The following is a 23,858-nucleotide window of genomic DNA, read 5'->3' as shown; positions in this document are numbered from 1 at the left end:
TCTGCCAGAGAGGCATGTGGTGAGGTTGTGTGCAAGGATAAAAAAATCAGAACTCCCTGGTGGACACAGGAAGTTAAAGAGGCAGTGAAGGAAAAGAAGAAAGCATATCAAAAGTTCCTGGCAAATAAGTCAGCTTTTACTCTTACAGAATACAGAGACAAATGTAAGAAAGCTAAACAGTGTGTAAAACTAGCTAAACAAAAGTCATGGGAGGACTTTGGCAAGAATATAGAAAATAAATATCAAGAAGGTGGCAAAATATTCTGGAGGTTGTTGAAGAAGCTTAGGAATAGAGGAAAGAGTGCTGTAAAAGGAGTTAGAGATGATAAAGGTGACATGAAAACAGGAGAAAAAGATATCCTTGAAGTATGGAGTAATTACTTTGAAAAACTGCTAAATGAAACAAGCAGTGATGACAGCACAGTGATAAAAAAAACACTGACCAGGCATGCAGTCAGGAATACATATTCATACTTGAAGTAGAAAAAGCCATCAAAGGCTTGAAATGTGGAAAGGCAGCAGGAGTAGATGATATTCGACCAGAAATGCTGAAGTATGGTGGTATAAAAGTCTGACAGTGGCTGCACTGCATAGTTCAGAAAGACTGGACAGAGGGACGAATTCCCGATGCTTGGAGTAGAGCTCTCATAGTACCCATATATAAAAAGGGAAATAAAACTGCATGTGAGAATTACAGAGGTATTTCCCTACTGAGTGTTCCTGGCAAGATCTATGCAAGTATACTTGAGAAACGGTTGAGAAGAATTGTGGAAGAAAAGCTTGGTGAAGAACAAGCTGGATTCAGACCAAATAGAGGCTGTCAGGATCAGATCTTCACTTTACAACAAATAGTCAAAAAAGCATGGGGATATAACAAAGATCTGTATTTAAGTTTTGTCGATTTGGAAAAGGCATATGACAAGGTGCCAAGAGAGAAGCTATTCAATACGCTGCAGTTATATGGTGTCAATGGGTCATTATATCAAGCAATACTTAGTCTTTATTTGAGTTGTAAGTCAGCAGTTAGAATTGAAGGAAGTACAGGAAGATGGTTTAATGTTAAATCTGGTGTGAGACAAGGATGTACCTTATCCCCTCTGTTATTCATTATCTATATGGATCACATTATGAAGGAAAGTGGTATTAAACCTGATATCAAAATTGGAGATGTTAATGTCAGCTCTTTGCTTTATGCGGATGATGTTATACTTCTAAATAAATCCGCTACAAGTCTGCAAGATTCTCTGACTAAATTGAATAGCTGTTGTAATAGACATGGTATGAAGGTCAGCAATAAAAAGACAAAGACAATGAAAATAGGTAGAATCATTGAAAATGTCAACTGTGTTGTGAATGGAGAACCTCTGGAACAATTGAAACATTTCAGCTACTTAGGCACGATTTTTACTGAAGATGGTAAATTAAATATAGAAATAGACAACAGAATCAGCAAAGCTGTTATGGTGGGAAGTCAATTGAATAAATTCATATGGAATAAGAGAGAAATTAGTCGGAACACTAAATTAGCTGTATACAAGACAGTGTTCAAACCAGTTTTAACTTATGGATCTGAGAGCTGGGTCAGAAGTAAAACACTTGACCAAAGACTAGAGACCGCAGATATGAGAGTCCTGAGAAAGATTAGAGGCGTGAACAGATGACATCAATGGCAATATCATATTAAAAATGAGGATATTAGGAAAGAATTTGACATTGTCAGCATCCAGGAATGCATTAGCAGAGCTAATCTCAGGTGGTATGGTCACTTAAATAGAATGGGAGAGGAAAGATTAGCAAAACAAGTGTTCTCTGCCAGGTTGGCAGGAAAACGACCCAGAGGAAGACCAAGATATAGGTGGATTGATACGGTACAAAGTGCCTTAGACGATAGAAATATAAGATCTGATAATGTTGGAGTCTTGACAAGTAACAGACTGATTTGGAGGAAAATTGTAGATAGGAAGTTAGTAATGATGTAAATTTTTCATGTAGTACTGTCATATCCTGTACACCCCTTGAGGGTACATAGCAGAAATTTGATGATGATGATGAGATATGCAGATGATATCATAATTTTTGCAAACACTCAGAAGACCTTAATATAATGATAGAAGACCTATATCATGAAAGCAGAAAAGTCGGTCTAAAAATAAACAGAAGAAAAACTAAAATCATGTTTAATCATTTTGTAACACCAAATAACAATAATAGAAAACAATTTCTTGGAAAGAGTCTCTTTCCAAGAAATTGTGTAATATACATACTTAGGTCATCTCATTGATCTAAACTGTGCACTCCAAAAGGAAATAAATAGATAAGTTCAACTTGCCTGGGGTGCATTCAGAAAATTGAAAAGCATTTTTCAAAACAGTAATGTCCCACTCTATTTAAAAAGGAAGACATTTAACCAGTGTATACTTCCAGTCATCACATATGGTTGTGAAACTTGGTCGCTAACAAAAGCACTGGTAAATAAACTAACAACAACTCAAAGAAAAATACAGAGGTTGATGCTACACATCACATTAAAAGATAAGAAGCAAAACACATGGATAAGAAGCCAGACTCACATCACTGACATCATTCTTCACCATAAGCGACTAAAATGGAAATTGGCCGGACATCTCTCCAAGAGAGAAGATGAGTGATGGATCACTATACTATCTGGATTCCAAAAGAAGGGAAACGAGGCTGAGGACGTCCTAAAAGAAGGTGGAGTGATGAACTGTCAAAATTTGTTGGGAAAAGTTGGTCAACCATTGCCAAGAACAGAGAAAGGTGGAAAGAACTGGAGGAGGCCTTTGTCCAGTAGTGGACAGAAAATGGCTGAAAAGAAGGACTATAGCTACTCTTTCCTGAATATAACATCTTGCAGTGCTTATTTAGCGATATCCTAAATGTTTTATTCCTTTTCATTTTGGTAACACCAATTATGTTATGCAATTCTGTCCAAATTCTTTTGTGAGTTTCATGTCTTGTTCCTTCATATGTCCATTTGATGGAGATTCCCTTCATTTTGCAGGGGGGGGGGGTGGACATGTTCAGTTGTTGACATTTCACTGTTTGTCCTAGTTTTCTGACAGAAACAGTGGTGCTGGGCTTGTTACCTAGATCAGGGGTCGGCAACCTTTATAGACTTGCAGGCCACATTCAACTTTTATTTTTAATAATCTGGCCGCAAGCATTTAATTAAGAGAAAATAGTGAGTGAAAAAAACACTTTTTAAGTTATCAATTTTATTATATTAATCTTAAAAAACACAAAAATATTTAAAGTTTGAGATTACGAGATAAAGTACAATATTCTTGTAATGATGTCTGATGTATTCTTTTATAACAGCAACAGTTTTATGACAAATAAAACAAAGGGGATTATCCTCATTTTCAATGAAGAAGTGCTTGCTGTTCCATTCATCATTAAACCTTCTTCCTTCATCTGCAATTTTATGTTTTCTTGAACCCATTTTTGAAATTATTTTTAAGAAATATATATCCTCTGAAAATAATAGTTGACGTTATTGAATTATGTTAAAATACGGACCAGGGAACGCGACTGAAAACTTGCACTAAAATCTCGGTTTCCGTCGGATGAAGTTGCCTAATTATCCCCACACATGATGACTCGCACCAATTTGCATAGCGATATCACGAAGTATAGGTATAAAATTATTTTTAATTTATTATTCATATTACAAAATGTGAAAAAAATCAGCTAATGCCTTTATAAAATGTATTATTTACATAATTCAGCATACGTGCCATGTAAGTATGGTTAACCTTTTATAGGCCGCCAAAAATGCATGTTTGGGCTGCATGCAGCCTGCCGTTTGCCGACCCCTGATCTAGATGATGCCTCACACAGGATGATATTTCACCATATTATTCCATCATTTCTGTTTGTGATTTAAACTAGTAATGAATTCAGTTTGGTCTAAATTTCCAGCTTATCTTTGTTTAGTATCCATTAAAGAATAAAATCGTTGCCTTATTGTAGGGTGCATCACAAGGAGGTGAAGATTGTATGTTGAGTCAGAAGCTCTGGTCAGTTCTCCACCTTCCTTATATGGAGGTGTCCAGTTATTTGGTTTTAACTCTTAAGTGATCCCTTGATATTTTTATCAGTAATATACACAGGTGGCAAGAAGTGATGTGTAACTGCTTATTACGAACCAGATGTTGCTTAAATTCATTGAGCCAAATATCTAGGCCTCTTTTGGGTTATGAAAAGAGATGCTGTGGTCTCTTTTCCTATTATGTAATAATAATAATAATAAATGCCCCAAAAGCTCATTATTGATTCTACAAGGCAAACTTAGTTCGATCATTAATAAATCTAAAAGTGAAAAGCAGTATGATATTAAAAAGTAGCTAGTATCCTATAAGATCTTTAATGTAAAATTTTCTTCTTTTCAGGCAGCCTTTCTTGGTCATCGTAACCTTGCAGATAGTGATTTTCTTGCAAAAGTTTTAGATTGTATGTTCTTTAACACATTTGTCTCTGAAAGAGGTCCTCCTTATCGAGTCTGTGATATTTTTGATGAGGTAAGGAAAGAGTTTGAATGTTATTTTTATTATTTGTTATTTGTCCAGAATGGGATTTCTGGACAAATAACAAAGATTCTCCACAAATGCAATCTGTACACTAGTTTCAAACTAGTATGAAAGTTGTCGTCTTTACCATCTACTAAAGATAAATTGTCTCTATTATCCTTGCCTGGTGTCTATCAAGTACCTTATTTGTATCAACTTTGCTGTTATTATTATTATTGTTGTTGTTGTAGTATGGGCACCTTCATGTAGTCCAAGGACTCATCGCCGAAGACCCAAACTATCCATACAATCTATTGTACATCTCCTTGAACCCATTAACAGACAAAAAACTCACAACTGACTCTAGCAATCCCCATTCCACTTGTTCACAACTCTCCAAGCAAAAAATCTAGTTCTCACACCTCTATTAACTACAGCTTTATTCAACTTCCAGTGATGGCCCCTAGTTCTTGCCCCCTCTAACCAAGTGCTGAAACATTTCCCCTGCATCAATTGCATCAATCCTATAAAACTCTTGAAGCAACTTAAATGTTTCTGCCATATCCCTTCTATTTCTCCTATCAACCAACCCTGCAATCCACACACACACACACACACCCTCAATCTATCCTCATAGGGAACATTCCATAGACCACTCACCATCTTGATCACTCCTCTGAATCCTCTCCACTGCTTCCTCATCCATAACAAACCCAGGGGACCAGACTTGAGCATAGTAATCAAGATGTGGGTGTAACAAGGCCTTATAAAGAGGAATAATAACCTCTTATCTCTACTTGTTAGTGTATTCTTCAATAGCCAACTAATCTTATGGGACTACCTTAGCAACATATCCTCTAAATCAGTGCTTCCCAAACTTCTGGATGTCAGGGCCCCCTTTGGAAAAATTAAAATATTTCATGGCTCCCACGAAAAAAAATTGTAATATAGACACATATTTTTATAATATTTATTGTATTTATATTCAATACAAAACATACACCACGAATATTGTAAAAATCAAATGCAAATATTACATTTTTAGCATCTTACATACACATTTGACATGGCACATTATCTCATATTTTTATATAGATAGATATATTGTTATTGTACATTTGCAGTACAAGCACATGAAACGTAAAACGATTAGTAATAAACAAAAGTAAGAATTAAAAGATAAAAGAAATTTAATAACAATTTAATGTGATGGATGTGTTTTAATACTGCTACACCAATATCAGGTAAAATATTTTAACTGCAATTCTTAGATATCTGCTTTGAAATTAAATTATATGAATAAGCATATATTTATTAATATTCATTAAGCCCGATGCAGGAAGCAAAATTTGTGAACCCGCATCAATGTGTGATTTTTTCCATTAAAATATAAAAAAATAACAAAAAAGAAATAATAAATCATAAAAATTAAATACGTTTCTTTTAAGATAAAAAAATCTACTTAGTCTTAAAAGATTTTAAATTGGTTTTCATTATTTCATGCTCCCTCCCCAACAAACCAACGGCCCCCAAGAGGGGCCACGGCCCACAGTTTGGGAAGCGCTGCTCTAAATCACTCATGTGTCAGTACTTCTAACAACTTTCTGAAACATAAACAACCCATCACTGAAAAACAGCTCTTTTCTGCATGGAGCTAGCTGGTGTTGAGAATTTTAGTAGACATCCTTTCCCTACTGCTCACTTTTTTAATGTAAATGCCATGTGTGAAAGGTTATAAACCTGTCATACATTAGTACCACAAATGGGTGAGAATTATATATATTGTAATAAATAAATCACAAAATAATACATTAGAAAAATTATTTATCAACAGAATTTTTGTTCTCATTTCATGTCCATTCTCAATGCATCTGGCAAAAAGAGGTAAAACAAATTAGAGTAACAACATGTATTACAATGCATGATATTACTTGCAGTGATGTAGTAAATCATGCAAGAAAAGAGTGTTTTTTCCTGTTTTTTTTCAGTGATGGATTGCATGTTTTAACAAAACAAAACTATTATTAAAACACTAATCACTTACCACAAAAATGTGGGCCATTGCTTAGGATAACTTTCTAAAATTGGGAAAGCTTTGAAACAGTTATTTTTGTTGATGTTTGTTCAATGGATATGGGTGTCACAGCTTTTTTTTTTATAGAGTCTTTCTGATGAGAAACAAAAGTAAAACTTTTGTTTTATCCCAATAAATTCTATGCCTATTAGATATATTGTGGCTGAACATACCTATTCTATCAGACCGAATATACTGAATATACCCATTCTGTCAGGCTGAACATATCCATTCTGTCAGATGCATGGAGCAGAATATAATCTTGATGTTCTTCTAAATGGATTTGAGTAGACTAACCATAAGAGATGACAAATCAGATGACACATGAGCACAGAATTTTAGAGATTCCAAGAAGGTAGAGGATATTTATCTTTCATTGAGTCTACAAACAAATTTAATTTGTGAACTGGATAGGAAAAAAAAAAACTTGAAGGTTAATCTGACGAAGAAGACTTACAAGTCTCTCTCTCTGACACTCCTTTGACAATTGGAATGGAAATTTTAAAAGTTTCTTTTAGAGAAGGACTTAGATGAAGCCATAATTATTAATTACTTTGTTGATATAGTTTGGTGTTATAATAAAGGACAGTTCATTATTTAAAAAGAGAATGAGTGGAACATAAAATGTGTGCATGAAAGTTTTAATAATGCTTAACTTCAGAGATGGATGATTACATTGATGTCACATCACATCCTTTCCAATATTTGTTACAATTCTGTACTTAATTTCAACTGTTATTGTGATTTGTTTCATCTCTTTTTTACTATGTGCATTGAGAATAATTGCAAAACATGACTAAAAATTCATAACAGTATGTCTTCTGCATACATGCGTATGATTTTTTTTAACAATAAGGATCAGATATCCTATAACCTTACTGTAGAGACCAAACATGGAACTTTTTTCAAGCCAACTTAGACTGCCAATAACCAAAGTAGTAGTCTCACACATGGCAATAAAAGTCATCTCCCACCTAAAAATATTCTCAAACGTCAATGCTGCAGTGGGATTTGAACCTCTATGACCCATTGATTGTAGAGGCAAGACAGTGTCCACCCAGCCAACCAAGCTGCCAATGTGGCACTTCTGCAACCTGCTTGCAGTCTTTGGGATTGCAAATTTGGGATCCAGTCCCAACAGACATTAAGTCTGCATTTTAGATTGCCGTGCCTAATATTACATTTGACAAGGGTGGTTCCATAAGTTTCCAGTCTGACTAACTTTTAGAGTTGATAGAAAGAAAACTGTGTCACTTTTCAATATAATCTTCAACAAATGTGTTGAAGTAAAGGGAGATTTCACATCTTTGAATTAATATTTCTATGCTCTTGAAAAAATAGCCTGTACTTTTGTCTGCAAAATGACCTAAAACTGCATCTTTCACCTCATTGTCATCTGCAAGTTTTCTTCCTCGAAGGTCTTTCTTCAGTTTTGAGAAGTGGTAGTAGTCACTGGGTGCTAGGTCTGGGCTGTAGGGTGGGTGTTCAATCTTCTGGAAGCCACAGTCCTTCACTGCAGCCTTTGCAACAATAGCTGTATGGACTGGATCATTGTCATGAAGGAGAACACCATGACTCAGCATTCCTCATCTCTTCTCCTTTATGGTGTTGCGTAGTTTGTGCAAAAGTGAAGCATGAAGTCAATCAAGAGAATTCCTTGGCAATCCCAAAAGACCATTGCCATGATCTTCTTGGTGGACTGAGTGACCTTGGCCATTCGAGGCAGTGCTTCACCTGGTTTGTGGCACTCTATGGATTACCTTTTGGAAAGATGATCATAATAAAGGACTATGGGTTCATCCCAGGTGACAAAGGATTCCAGCACTTCTCTCTGATTCCCTTGGCAAAGCTCTAAAAACTTGCAGGAACAGGTCACACGATGCTCCTTCTGAAATGGAGAGAGAAGTTGGGGTACCCCACCATGCACTGACCTTTGTCATGTGAAGCTTCTTGTGAATCATGCAAAAGACAGTTGTTATAGAAAGCCTAGCCTTGCTGAGATTTCTCTGAGCTTCAGCCATCTGTCATTGAGCAATTCCTCCTCAACAAGAGAGAGATATTTTCCTCAGTCATCACCTCTACAGGCTGACCATCACAAGGATCATCTTCAATGCTCTCTCTTCCTAGGTGAAACTGTTTAGTTCATTCCTTTATGGTGGAATATGAAGGAGAAGCTTCCCCATAAACACCATCCAATTGCTGTTTCATAGCACTTGGAGAAAGCCCTTCTCTTATGAAAAACTTTATCACAGTGCGGTACTCAATTATTAACATTATTACAGTCACTTAGTGCCACAACTGAATACCGCAGGTAGTAAGTACACTAACCATAGATGGTGCTATCTGTCATGCATGGCATTTTAAAATTAGCACGGATTTTGTGTCAGGCTGGAAACATTTGGAACCTACATTGTAAGAGGACCTTTTGGTAACCACTTGTAGTTAAAGGTTCTCTAAACATGAATAAAGTGTTGCATTTTGTCATCTGATTATCCCAGCTCAAATCTCACTCCCTCCTGATATACTACATGTTTAAACTATTTCACATACATAATTTGAGATTCAATCAGGAAGCTGTAATCCACAATATTTTGGCTATGCTTCAGTAATCATTATCATAGAAATGCCTCTTTTGTAATTAAACAGGAGTCATATTGCATTATCTCAGATTCCTCTTTTTTTTTTTTTTTTAAAGTGATTCCTCATCTTGGAAAAGTGCAAGTCTCACCTACATCTGTTTGCATTCTGGCAATGAATACTTCATCCTCATTCTTGGACACTCACCCTATGAGATAGGATAGTGTAACACCTTCACTAATAGAAGTAGCTCATGTTCCACTTAAACTCTTCATACAGAAGATGAATACAACATAATATTTGTTTACAAGATTATATAATATTATATGTTACATACTACAATTTTGTTTAAGGCAGCAAATGGATGCAGTGTTTTGTTGTAATGACTGTAATAGGTTCCTTGTAATACCAAAATGTATTTCACATACATAGTTTGCGATTCAATCAGGAAGCTGGAATCCACAATATTTTGGCTGTTTCAATAGTCATTCTCAAGTGGTTCTGAGTTCACTGTAGGAAAAGGAATAATTTCATTTCTTTGATTCTGCAATATATGTATCCCATTCCTATTCAAGTGCCATCTGATCTAGGAGGTTGACTACCATGATGTGACTCATGGTTAACTATGGACATTACGACATGTGGTGAGGACCCTATTTTTTCCACATACTGTCATAAGTATTCATGGCCGTAAATCCATGTGTGTTCATGGATTTACAGGATTTACATGGACATCGCCTTTAGTCAAAAGAGACCAGATAAAGGTTCCTTATGTCATGGATGGGAATTGAATCCAGATCCTTCCAACCAAAGGGCTTCATCTATACTGACTGAGCTATGGTGACTCAGTCGGTTATGCCTATGTATAGGCAGTTATCAAACCCTTGTTTTTTCAGGAATATATAAGCTGGCATATATATATATATGTACACAGGATTCTCACTTGTTGGAACATTTTAATTATGTTTCAACCTTACATTTCACTAAAAGAAACACTTTAAATTATCAGGGTAGAATTTTGATAATTTAAAGTCTTTCTTCAGATTGACATTTCCTGTGACCATTGTTGCAGTACAGTAAAATGAATGCAAAAGAGGTGGAAATGGAGTCAGATGGAAGTTACAACTAATAGCTTTGGGAATGGCCCAGGAAGTATGACTGCATTTTAGACATGATGCAAGCATTCTCTGTTTAACCCTTTTTAGATAATATATAAGAATTTATTTTCAATTATATTTATAGACAGTAAAGGAATATGAATTTGTTTGAAAGTCAGTTGTAATACGCTTTATCCTTATGTCAGAGAGCCTTAAGCTACTTCTTTGGGAACCATATTGGAAGTGAATTTGAATGATTATATGGGGAAGAGAATAGATGTTTCTCTACCTTAAAATTGTTTTTGTATAAATCTTTAGAACAGAAGCCAGAAACATTATTCTAACCAAGGCAATACAGAAGGAAAATTACTAAGTTCATATCACTTGGCATTTTTAGAATTCCAGATAGCCATTGAAATTGTAAGTTATTCTATGAGTAGTGTTCTTTGGGAGAAGAAATCAACAACAACTGTAGAATTTTTAACCATCCTACTGGCTATGTCATAAATTTCTGCCACTCAAAATATGGATGCAAAGTATACCATCGAAATCATGTAAATATGAAATGTAAGTTCATTGGTATATTTCATCCACCATGGTCGGTTGTGATGTTCAGCTGCTCATATTTAGCTAGATTTCAAACTGCATCCTCAGAGCACAGCACTGTTGTGTAGAATTGTCTGTATCTGATGTTTTTTTTTTTTTTTTTTTTTTTTTTTTTTTTTTTTTTTTTTATACAATCAAGTAATTGGGAAAATTTACAGAAAATTGTAACAGACAAAACAAATAACATCCTATCATCCACCTTCTAGCACTGAATTTAAAGTAGATGAAGGAGGTCGTAAAAGACCATCTCCCAAATTTTTAGTAAATGAATGCAGACATACTTATGAAACTTTAGGCAGCAACTTCGTTGTTAATGCTTGTGCCAAAAACATTCTTTCAGTATCAGAATGTAGAACCTTGGACTTCACTCCAGTAATTTTAATTATGGTGCAAAGGATATTATTAATCTACTGTTCTTTGCCAGATAAAACTGAAACTTAAAAAATTAAGTTTCGATTTTATCTGGTTTCGAACAGTAGTTTTGAACTATTAGTTCTCGTCAGAGAACAGATGGGAGTCTTAAAAGGTCAAAATCCCTCTGTTTAGTCCCATGCCAGAAAGTTGTATTTTTCCTAAGTGAACTCTAGGTAGGTACAAGAAAAGGTAACTCTGATGAAAGTTATATTCTCATAAGTTCTCTGGTAAAAATTTTGAAACTTTGTAAGTTTCAGCTTTATCTGGCTGCTATAACAATAATGGATTAACAGCATCCTTCATATCTATAATTAAAATTGCCAAACTGAAGCCTTTCAGGCTCCATATTCTAATATTATATGGATTATAATTATGTACCTACTGGGTAGCAACAAAAATTCACAAATCCTACTGGGTAGCAACAAAACTTGAACAAAAATGTAACAAAGGTTCACTTATGAACTTTTGTTGCATACGGGCATTATTTATAATGCCAGGCCATTATGAATAATGACAAACAAAATCGAGCAATGTAATAAATTTCATGTTGTTTATCATAATTTATCACATTGACAGGCCAATATGAATACTTCTATCATCTGGTCGGGCAAAGTGATAATAATGATACCCTTTTGGCAGTATTAGAAGAGGTAAGGATTAGGGGAGGAGAGATTCTTCGGATTTCTTTTTGTTGTGAGAGATATGAAGGGAACTTTGCCCAGGTCACTCAAATTTTTACAAAATCAGCTTATTTTACAATGATAGAAAAGTCAAAAACCAAAGTGACTTGGTCTATAACATATAGGTGTTATGGTGGCTTACGACATGTCTGCATATACTATGAGAGTTTTCAAGGAATCTGCTATGGCTTTTCTGTTATGTGGTACCTTGAATTGGCATCAAACCTTTCTAATTGCCTATACATATATATATATCTACTCTCTCTATATATAAAAAGATAAGCTGAAATTTGAAACGTTTTTATGTCAAGTTTTTTGTCTCCAGCTTACCAGCCCGGAACTCGGGGAGTTGGGTGCCATAGGCACCAGGGGGGGAAGAGCCCCCCCCCCTTTTTTTTTTTATTTCCTTATAGGGAGGCTGCTTTAGCCCTATCTAACTTTTTGGAGACTGAGTGGACAGTTCAATCTCCACTGGCAGCCAGTCAGAGATAGCTGGCCCAAGGCTATCACTAAGTTAATTGCCACACCGTGAAGAGACAGAAAACCTGAGTTTCCAGGAGAAAAAACCCGCTTGCCTGTGCCAGAGATCAACTAACTCGAGAACTGGTTGAAAAAAAAAAAATACACACATATATATATATATATATATATATATTTTTTTTTTTTTTTTTTTTTCCTGAAACAAGTGAGTGACTGTACTGACTATTTCTAGCATGCCTTGTCAGCTCTCCCTGTTTATTCCTTCTAGAATCAGGTGAATAATTTGTTCATATACTATGCTACTGGTGAAGGTTCTTCTAATTATCTCAAATCCAGATATACTGTAGATAGTTATCAAATGATAATAATAATAAAGCATAAATATTGTGACAAGCTTAGGAAATAGCTTGAAGCTATAGCATGAAATAAGGACTTAAGCAATAAGGAAATAAATGCTGCTCTGGAACTGACAAAGAAATACATAACAGCAACAATGTGTAAATGCTGAAGGTCAAAAGGCTGAATAAGGTAGGTGTAAAATGGATCAATAAGGTAATTAAGCATGAAATCCGAAAGAAGGCACTTTGGAGGCACAAGGCGAATAATGGTAATAATCAGTTGTACAAAGAATATAAAGAGCAGGCCAGGAGAGTGGCTCAGAAGAAGAATGATTATGGTAAGATGATGTTAATGGATGAAAGTAGGAGATTGGTAACTGCTGCAAAGGACATATTCAAAATATTCAGTGAGAGGTTCATGCTGGTATTTCACCCTTGTGAAATCATAAGCTCAGGTTTAGAAAATAAAATAAGAGAAGACTTGATGGTGAGAAAGCAAGGGGTATATGGGGAGTTAAGTAAGCTAGATGTCAGTAAGGCAATAAGGATTGTTCTAAGGAGTTAACATCAGCCATGACCTACCTGTTTAACAAGAGTCTTGCAACAGCACAAGTTCCAAAGGAGTGGAAGGAAAGTAAACTTGTTCCACTTCACAAAGGTGGTGGTGGTGATAATGCTAAGACATTATCACCACCACTATCTTTTATAGGCAGATCTGTATATCTGAAGTCCTAACCTAGTTAAGGTATTGGAGATGTTGGTGAAAGATAGGATACAAAAGTGGATTGATAACAGTGGTATTCTTTGCACTTATCAGCATGGGTTCATTAAAGGGAGGTCTATTTTACAAACTTGCTTATGTACTATAACAAGGTGACAAATATATTGGACAAAGGAGATGCATATACAATGGTATACTTAGATTTTGCAAAAGCTTTTGATAGCATGTCACACCACAAGTTGGTCACTAAACTGAAGCAGATGAGATTGGATGATAGACTAGTGAGTTGGATAGGTGAATGGCTATTAGATAGATATCAGCAAGTTGTGGGGAGGGGAAGTACTATCTCGAAAGAGGAAAGTCACTAGTGGTGTGCCACAAGGGTCAGTTTTGGAACCATTGTTATTTAATTTGGATGTATTTAGCTGGTGATATCTGCAAATAACTGTTTACAGATTTTGCAAAACTGGGGTGATGTGGAATCAAGCTGATGTGACCTTACAGGAGGACTTGAATAGATTGTATGAGCAGGCAACAGTATGGACCTGTCAATTCATTGTTGCAGAGTGTAAGGTTCTGAAATTTGGTAAGCAACAACAGGATGCAAAGTATACACTTGGAAAGATTTGGAGGAAGTTGAGGAGATAAGAAACCTTGGAGTGGTGATGGATGAGGATCTGAAATACAGAGGTCACATTGCACAATTGTGAAGACATCACATCAGATGATGGCAATGATGCAAAGGACCTTAACTTGTAGAAATAAAGAGGTTCTGGTTCCATTGTATAAGCCTTGTATGGATTATTGTGTACCGATTTGGTCCCTTGGTTTTCATGGTGATGAGGATATGTTGGAAATGGTATAGAAGACTGACTAAGGTTGTAACTGGTCTTTGAGATGTGGGATATGATGACAGATTGAGGGAATGTAGTTTGCAAAGCCTTTTGAGAAAGAGAGGGGATGTGATTGACACATTTAAGTTGGCAATGGTGAGTGGAATGTCAGGCAATGCATTCCACTCACCAACCAGATAGTGGTTGGTGAGTGGAATGCATTGCCTGACATTGTGGTATGCAGATACATAGAATCGGTTTAAGGGATGGTTAGATATTAACATCATACCTCCATGGAGGTATGATGTTAATAATAATAATAAAAGTCAGAATAGTAATAAATCTCTCTCCCATCAGATGTGTGATGTTGTTTATTCCTGTTTGTTTTACATTTCTTCTGAATGTACAGTATATTATTATTAATACAAACAGTGATTACTGCCATTTTTAATTAAAAAAATCTATCTGTTTAAATTATTAATTGTAATGCTTTGTAAATAGTTATATGCTAGCATGCAGGATATAATGAAAACAGAAGCCAAGAACATCGAATTGGTGCTACAGCATGTACAAGAATTAGCTCAGCAGCTCTACCTCAATGTATGTAATTATGTTTTTAACAATATATTTTGTTTTTGTATTATGCACTCTATTTGTTATGGGTCTTCAACCCTTCTAGTTTTACCTCTTTTACTGCTTTTGTTTTATTGTTCATCTTTAATTGTGTGGATGAAGTTGAAACCAACATAGTAGTTATGTATTGATCATAGAAATTAACATTTTGTGTTTATTAATACAATTTCAGTTTATTTATTTTTACAATTTAAATGTTGCAAGTCTCTAGAAATGGTAAGTTTATCTTACAACTGTTATCACTGACACTCTGTGCTGTTACACGGTTAGTTTTCAGTTGCATTCTTCATTATAATGAAGAATGCAACTTCATTATAATGAACAATAAACTTTATTAAAAAAAAGTTTATGAAAAAATGTTTAGATAAGAAAATAACCCCAAAATTTTATTTGGACACTGAATAACAAATTTTAAATTAGGATCTCTTATAATGTACATAATCTTATTTGATGCTCTGGTTGTCGGAATGAAACATGGATTACATAAGTATCATAGAACAAATCAATGCTTGCCGACCAAACAATTAGCACCTTTCATATGTAGAACTGATGGACTAATATATGCAAATTTTGTTGATTAGCACCGTATCTTCTTTCCAGCCAAAACTGTGAATTTTAATCCCACTGTGACATGTATGTTTGTGAAAGTTTTCATGTGATCTATGATTTTTTTTTTTGTCACTCAGTGTATCTTCACCATCCTTATTGGATGCATGAAGTGCCTTGAGAATGTGCCACATTGGTCTCAAAAGGAGGGTTTCTGGATTATATAAACCACCCATGGCTAAATGTCTGATGGGTCCTTTAACAGCCTTTCATGAATGGAATTTACATTTAAAAAAAATCTGTCTTGTCCATGAGATAGAAGAATGTAAGACATTGCAAACAGATGAGGTAGATTAGCATATGGAAGGAGAGATCCTCTGTTGAGCACAATATTTTAGTATGTTAAAGATTTATGGATATTCATTATTTTCAGTATTTTACCATTCCAAAAAAAAAAAAAAAGTGTTCCATTACACTCTTCCACTTTTTTTTTCAAATAATCAAAAAATATATAAGGAGAGAAAACAACAAAGGCCTTGGTTTGATTTGGTTTATGTTTAATTAGCACAAAGATTACAATGGTCATACCATGCCAAAACAAATGTTTGGCAGTATACAAAGTGTACAGAAAGTTGCAAAAAATTAAGCAAAAGAGTATTTACACATAGACAAAATGACAGCTAAAGCACAGATAGTCAAAGGTTACATTAGTAGATAAAAAGTAAATAAAGATATATATTAAAATGTACAAAGTTAAGTTATACAGTATCCTCATATAAATTAAAGCTCTACATATAAGGTCAGAGGCCACAGCGGCACACAAAATAATCTAATATTCATTAGTACATAAAAATGTAAATGAAAATATGTATAAAATTGTATAAGAGTAAACAATACATTATCTGCACATAAATAAAATTACAGCAAGGATTACAACAATACATGAGGTTAAAAAATTATTCACAGATAATCAAGGATAAAATCAGTGTGTATGTACAGAAATCAAGTTAAACAATAAAAAAAATTACATATAAAACATAAACACACAAAAAAAGCTACAGCAAATGGTGTTTAATGTAATCTTGTCTAATATGCACAAGATTACATTAAACAATGTGGCATCTACATATAAAGAGAAGTACAGTAGAGGCACACAAGTAGTTGAGGATAACTTAGCATATAGTATAAATATACAATTGTACGTACAAATTAAGCAGTTAGCATTCCATATAAATAAAGCCACATCTAAGGCCACAGTAGTACACAAGGTTGTAGGTTAAAGCAGTACATAAATAGTTAAGGTGATTTATTAAATAATATATATGTATTAAAATTGAATTGAACAGTGTGATATCTACATATGAGTAAAATTACAGCAAAGTTGTAGCAGCACATAAATAGTCAAAGATAAGTAATAAGATTATATGTATGTACAAAATTGAGCGATGTAGGATCTGCTTATAGATAAAATTGCAGTTAAATGTGCTTGTACTTGTTGATTTTTTGTAGAAAATCAAAAACATCATACAATTTGTCTGAGTGTATAGAGTTTGACCAGATGAGTAATTAATCATGCTATTCCTTTCTTGTGTGAAGCACCGGCATTCCACCTGAATATGATTAATGGCGAGACAAGTGTTTCATTCCTCACACATAGGTGGGTTATCAGCCCTTAGTAAATATAAGTAGCTCAGATGACTGTGGCCTATGCAGAGCCTAGCTAAAACAACTACTTCTCTCCTGTTCCTAGGTTGACCAGACTGCCAGTACCTAATTTCAGGTTTAATCTCATGCAGTTTGTTTGTTTGTTTGTTAGTGCTTCCTGCCAGGAGTGCTGCCATTGGACTTTTAACTTTGATTTTGTTATTCGTGTGTGGTCGGCATATGGAATGGTCAAACAACATGCTCAGACTGATCTAGTAGCTGCATCTGTGATGTCATTTCCTTTGATTCCAATGTGGCTAGGAATCTAATAAAACTGAACATCGAAATTAAGGATCTTTATTTTGTATAACAGTTGTAACACCTCACCAAGTACTGAATGTGGATTATACACCAGAGAAGAGATAGCCTGTAAAGAGCTTAAAGAATTTGTATAAATTACACACTTTTGGTAGGAGTATTCTTTTATATGTATAAGTGGGAGCTGTGAATGGCATGTAACTCTGCTGTATAATTACTGCAGTTAGCTGGGATTTGGTTGTAGATTGTGAAATTAGGAAACACAGCAGCACTGCCAACGGTGATCTCTGATCTTGAACCATCAGTATACATGGGCAAGAAATCAGAGTGAACTGCTCTGTGGGCATTAAACAGTTTAAGGTAGACAGATGGGAGTGTATGAGATTTCTGTAGTTGACTCAGTGAGAGGCAACGAGATGGGGTGTAAGCCTGCCAAGGAGGGATGTTGTTTTGTTTCATACAGGTAGTGTTAATGTTAATACCTATAGCTTCTTTGATGCACATACCAAAAGGATGAATGGCAGTCTGACATGTGTGATATTGAGCCTCATGACATACAGAAAAGAGACTGGCCCATTTAAGGTGATCAGGAAGGGACTTTATTTTGAGCCAATAGTTGAGCAACAAATATTTTTGTCTGTGCGAAAGGCCTCAGTAGCTATTTGGATACCCTGATGATGAATAGGGCCCAACCAATGGAGTGTGCTTGCAGAACTGTAAATCTGGGATCCATCAAGTTTTGAGTGCGCAAGTGCATGATAAATGCATAGTAAAGAACTTCAATCAGCACCTCATTCAATAGAGGATAGGATGTGGAGGATATTCAATGTTTTTTTGCACTTGTCCTGAAGATAATGAATGTACATAGAGAATGTTAATTTTCTGTCAAAGATAAGTCCCAGGAATTTGGCCTCTTGTGTGGGATATTAGTTTGTCACATTCTTAAATCAGGATCAGGGTGAAGGATGAGTTTCTGGCGGAAGTGCGCACAAATGGTTTTCTCTGTCGAAAGCTTGAATCCGTGACAATGAGCCCTCTTCTTGCTAATATGGCCAGTCTTCCCACTCTGACTTGGAAGACTCAGCTGGAAAGAAAGTTTTTAATAAAAATGGTCAGGTGTCCCCTCAGACCTAGATTGAACAGTCTTTTAATATACCATATCTCCAGGCCATGTCATAAGCTTTTTTCAATGTCAAAGAATACTAAAACCACATGTTCTTGTTTCAGAAAAGCATCTCTTATGCATGTTTCTAAACAGATTGAATGGTCCAAAGTTAATCAGTGTTTATGAAAGTTATATGTTGGAAAGAAGTTTGTTGCTTTCTGGGTACTAGAGGAGCCTTGCATTTACCATTTTTTCCAAGACCTTACATAGACAGCTAGTCAGAGAGTGATTGGGTGATAATTATTAGTCTGTGTTGGATCCGTACCTGGTTTTGGGATAGCAATGATAACTGACTTATGCCAAGAGTCTGAAAACTCTTCTGTAAATATTCTGTTATTTAATACGAGTAGGAGATCCATTGAAGATGAGAGGTGCTTTATCATCTCATAATGGATATCATCAGGGCCTACTGTGCTAAGATGAGATAGCAAAAGAGCTCTTTTGAGTTCCTCTTTAATGAATGGTTTGTTATACAACCCTATGTCTTTGGTACAAAAGCTTAATTGTTATTTCTCTTGTTACTCTTTTAGTATTGAAAATTCATGGGGATATGAGGCTGTTGCTGAAATTCTGGTGAAGTTTTCACCCAAAGTATCTGCAGTAGCTTTGGGATCAGCTATGATACATCCATTATGTTCCAAAGTAGACAGCTGATGTGTTCTGTATCTACCTTTCTTCTTCCAAATTTTATCCCACACAGTTTTTGCACTAGTTATTTGATTGATTGATAATGTAAATTGGATCCAAGATTGTTTTTGACTCTGACGTCTCGCATAGCATGCTTTGGCCCAATCACACTTAAAAGCTATTAAGTTTGATGTGCTAAAGTATCTATGAAATATATCCCTGTATTGATCTTTTTTTGGCTGTCTGGCATTCTGAGTTCCAAGGCTTTGGTTAGAGTGGAAATTGAGATGATGTTCTTGGGATGGAGACTATTGCTGCTTGGACAGTGCACCTCTGTTATATACTTTACTGCTTCATTGATAGGTGTTTGAATGAAAATATAAGCATTAAATTTTGCTAGATGAGAAAAAGTGTTCTAATTAGCCTTGTTCGTTTTCCATATGGGCATCCATTTAGGTGAACATGGTTCATGTGAAGATGTTGTGCAAAGAACAGGAAAGTGATCGCTTCCATATATGATCTCTTTGACATCCCACGTGAACAGTGGCAGAATGGAAGGGAAGCAGATTGTAAGATCAATTGCAGAATATGAGTGGGTAGGCATTGAGTATTGAGTCTATTATTCAAAAGTGAGAGGGCATTATTGTTAAGGATTCTTTCAATGATTCGATTTCATCTATTTGTGTTGGCGTGACCCCACAAAGTATTGCGACCATTAAAGTTACCCATCAGAAGTATGGGTTTAGGCAGATGCAAGATAAGGTTATCAAGATCAATTTCATTTAACTCAGCACTCGGTGGTAAATAAATTGGGCATACTGTAATAAGAAATCCCATGGATAAGCAAATCGCTACTGCTTCCAGAGCATTATTAAGTTGGACATGATGGAAAGGAGTATGACTGCCTACTAGTATGCTCCTCCATGAGCAGGACCACCACCAGTTATGTTCCTTGCATACAACAGTGAAATTCCTTAAGGTAGGGTCCTCATTGGGTCTTAAATATGTTTTCTGTAGACAGAAACAGAAAGGTTTGTGTTTCTGCAACAAAATCTTGACATCATCGATATTCTGGCAAAACCCACGACAGTTCCATTGTAAAAATTTTCCTATTGTTTTGACTTTATGGACTTGTCTGGTTTTAGGGAGGTTGAGGGCTTACTTTTGTCAAGTTTTGATGTTGAAAGTTTATTTTTCACTTGGTTAGAGTATAATAAATTTAGTTTAATCCTTTATCCAAGTGTGAGCAAACAAAGTGTGCGCCTGAAAGTATCTTCAGGACTGGGGTAAGGTGGTACAACACCAGGCAGTCCTTGCAAAGGTGGAGCAAGCTACCAACACTGTTTGCTCACACTTGGATAAAGGATTAAATTAAATTTATTATTTTGTCAAGTTTATATTTATCAACTGTTTTTAGGAAGACTGGACGGCCAGTGTCCATCACTTCCTCAGGTAAAATATTCAATACATCTGATGTGTTAGGGTCAGTTGGTAAGTTTAATTTACGTTCGTTAGATAGTGAAGTATCCATTTTTCAGTGGGGATGTCTGGTAGTGATATCTTTGCCATAATTTCTTTGACAAGTGGGTTCTCATCAAATGGAACCATTTTTGGAGTTGTCTCTGGAGTAAGAATATAGTCATGCGATTGATGCACTCAACAGAGAGGCACTTGTGTTCATAAAGTTCAGGTATGGTGAAATTATCAGATGGTGGAATAGATATGAGTTTGAGTTGCTGTTGACATTTTCTTAATTGTTACCTTCTCAGTATATGAGGATCTCAGAGCAAGTGTGGTGGTGGCTAGCTTTCTTTTTGCATCCTGATATGATGTTTTGTTCTGTTTTAATTGTTTATATTTCTTTTTCATCTTTCCACTTTTGACATGAACGAGAGTAAGCTGGATGATCTCCCTGACAGTTGACACATTTAGCTTTTTTTTTTTTACAGAGCGAAATTTGTTATCATGCTCTTTACTGCCACAATCGGCACAGGTGGTAGAGCCACGACAGGCAATTTGGGCATGCCCATATTTCTAACATTTTAAGCATCTTAGCAGATTAGGGATGTACATTATAACAGGATAGCTAAGGTACCCTGCTTTTACAGATTTTGGAGGCTTAGGTGTATCAAAAGTAAGGACAGTGTTCCTGGTGGGAACCAGGTGACCATCCTTGCATATCAGGACGCACCTCACACCTGTCACTCCCTGATCTTTAAGCTCTGAGCATGTCTCCTCATCAGAAACATCAAGGCGATCCCATTCTGATATCACTCCTCTACAGGAATTGAGTGTCTTATGAGGTGTTACTGTGATTGGTATTCCACCCATTGATGTTGCTCCCAGCAGCTTCTCAGAATGTTGCTGACACAATGCTTCCACCCCAGGTGAACAAATCTGTGTTTGATAGTCAAGATGTGCTGAATCATAGCCTTATAAAGAGGGATAATAATGATAATAAACTTCTAATCTTTACTTGTTGGCATGTTTTTCATCATCTAATCCTTTGAGCTAGTTTACCAACTTTTGCAATTTGTTCTCTGAACTTCAACTCTGTCCACCATTACACCAAAGTCCCTAGCTTCATCAGTTTCTTGCAATTCAGTATTATCAATGTGATACACTGTATGTAACCTTTTCAACCTGAAGTGCATAACCATACCTTTACTGCATTAAATTTACAATCCTTATTCTTCTTTGCCTGCAGGATGATTATTTAAATCATTCCTGCATGATATCTACACCACCTTTATCAACTATTGCCCTCCCCCCCTAGTTTTGCATCAACTGAATATCTCCCCTATCTTAAATCTTTCTCTATATCATTAATATATAAATTAAAGAGTAGTGATCGTAGGACAGAACCCTGAGGCACTTCACTAGTCACTATCATTCTACTAGATGCCATTCCACTATATGCTACTCTCTGATGTCTGTATATAAGCAATCTCCCTATTCATGCTACCAGCTTCATATTCATACCCATTTGCTCCATGAAGAAGTCTGTCAAATGTCTTTGCAAAGCCCAGCAGTATCATAGTGTGGCCACTTCCCTTATCTAATTTTGCTGGCGCTTTATTATAAAATGTACGGTTACTAAGGCATTTAATACCTTTTACAATGCCGCAGTACCCACCGTAGAGTATTGTATTCCTATCCACCCACTGCAGGATTTTATCTTATACCAACTTTTCCAATATTTTAACAAACACTCCTGAGATATTAACTGGTCTGTAATTTGCTACTTCTGTCTTGGAGCCACCTTTATGTAATGCAGCCATCTTAACCTCTTTTCTCTTCCTTGGAACCTTGTCAAAGTTGAGACTTAGATTGAACAATTCATCAGAAATGATGCCAGTTATCTTGCACATTCACATAGCACACCGGCTGAAAGGCCATCCAGGCCCACTGTTGTATTCACATTGATATTTTTCAGTATACTGAGTACCTCCTGTTCATCTGCCTCAATTTTGACAGTGATCTCTGTCACATCAGCAACTGCAAAATCTCCACCTGGAAGATACACCATGGCAAAGTAATCACTCAGTAAGTCAACTATTTCTTTTGCCTCTTGATGTTCTTACCATCAATATTGATTAAAGTTATCCTTTAATAGTCATTTTTCTCCTTACCTGCTACATACCAAAAAAACTGTTTTGGATTTATTTTGGCATGCTTAGCTAATTTTCTCTCATAATCTGATTTGGCCTTCTTTACCATACTATCACTCTTGCTTGCTTGTGCTTGCAGTTGCACCGAGTTTGAGCTGAGTGGTGTTATGGAAACAAATCCATTTCCTGTTTGATGAGAAAAGGTTTTCTTTTATAGCAAATGGCAGAGCATGAATATGACTTTTGTTCAGATTTCAGAAATGCCTCAATTTCTCTAAACATTAACATAATTTAATAATTAATATTTACATGAATGAACAGCTAGCTGAATCAGTGCTTAACAGAATCAGAAGTTAGTAAACTCAGTCTTAGAAAATACTTATCTTAATCGTAAATAACATAGTCCAAAAATGATTGAATGAATATGTTTTTTCTTATGTGTGTTTTTCCCACACTTAACAAGGTTAGCTTCATACCACAAGTATTTGTTTTATAATTCTGGGTTCTTTCCAGTATATTTATTTCCTTTTAAAGCAATTCTGGTTTCCCTGAATCCTAAAATAAATTTCATTTATTACTGTCACTTATCTTTAGTCTCATAAACAAAATGAGATAAGAATTGTTTTAGGCATTGTTTAATTTACATAAAAATATGCAAATTTTGTATAATTATTTATACAAAATTCATTTAAAAAGATTCCATAAGAGATACTTCCTCTCTCACGCTCCCCCATTTAATTTCAAGAATAAATGGAAAAAATTTTCTAAAAAGGAAACGAATTTCTTTTGCAAATCCTTTCTAAAATTAACAACTTTGGCTTTTCAATGTACTTAATGCAATCATGCCCAAATGAGAGCCATCTCATTCCCACTCAATGTTGGAATCTTTCTTCTAAATTATCTTCTTGTAGTCATTCACCATTTGAAGGAAAAATACTTTCAGATAAATGTATAGGTCTCTGAAT

The 23,858-nt window shown here is 35.5% G+C and overlaps 1 protein-coding gene across 1 annotated transcript in view; it reads left to right on the top strand.

Annotated features, from left to right (window-relative positions):
- Positions 1-23,858, top strand: part of Sbf (SET domain binding factor) — a 631,948-nt gene that overhangs the window by 120,268 nt on the left and 487,822 nt on the right. The window contains 2 exon segments of the mRNA XM_090414822.1: positions 4,413-4,541; positions 14,851-14,949. Of these exon segments, the coding sequence (XP_090270948.1) occupies positions 4,413-4,541; positions 14,851-14,949 (228 nt within the window).

The sequence above is a fragment of the Typopeltis vanoorti genome, chromosome 25 (genome assembly GCF_054136105.1).
Source record: "Typopeltis vanoorti isolate ZY-2024b chromosome 25, IOZ_Tvanoo_1.0, whole genome shotgun sequence".
In the NCBI taxonomy this organism is placed as follows: Eukaryota; Metazoa; Arthropoda; class Arachnida; order Uropygi; family Thelyphonidae; genus Typopeltis; species Typopeltis vanoorti.
Note: the sequence above shows the minus strand (reverse complement) of the source record. Positions and strands in the feature narration are given on the sequence as shown.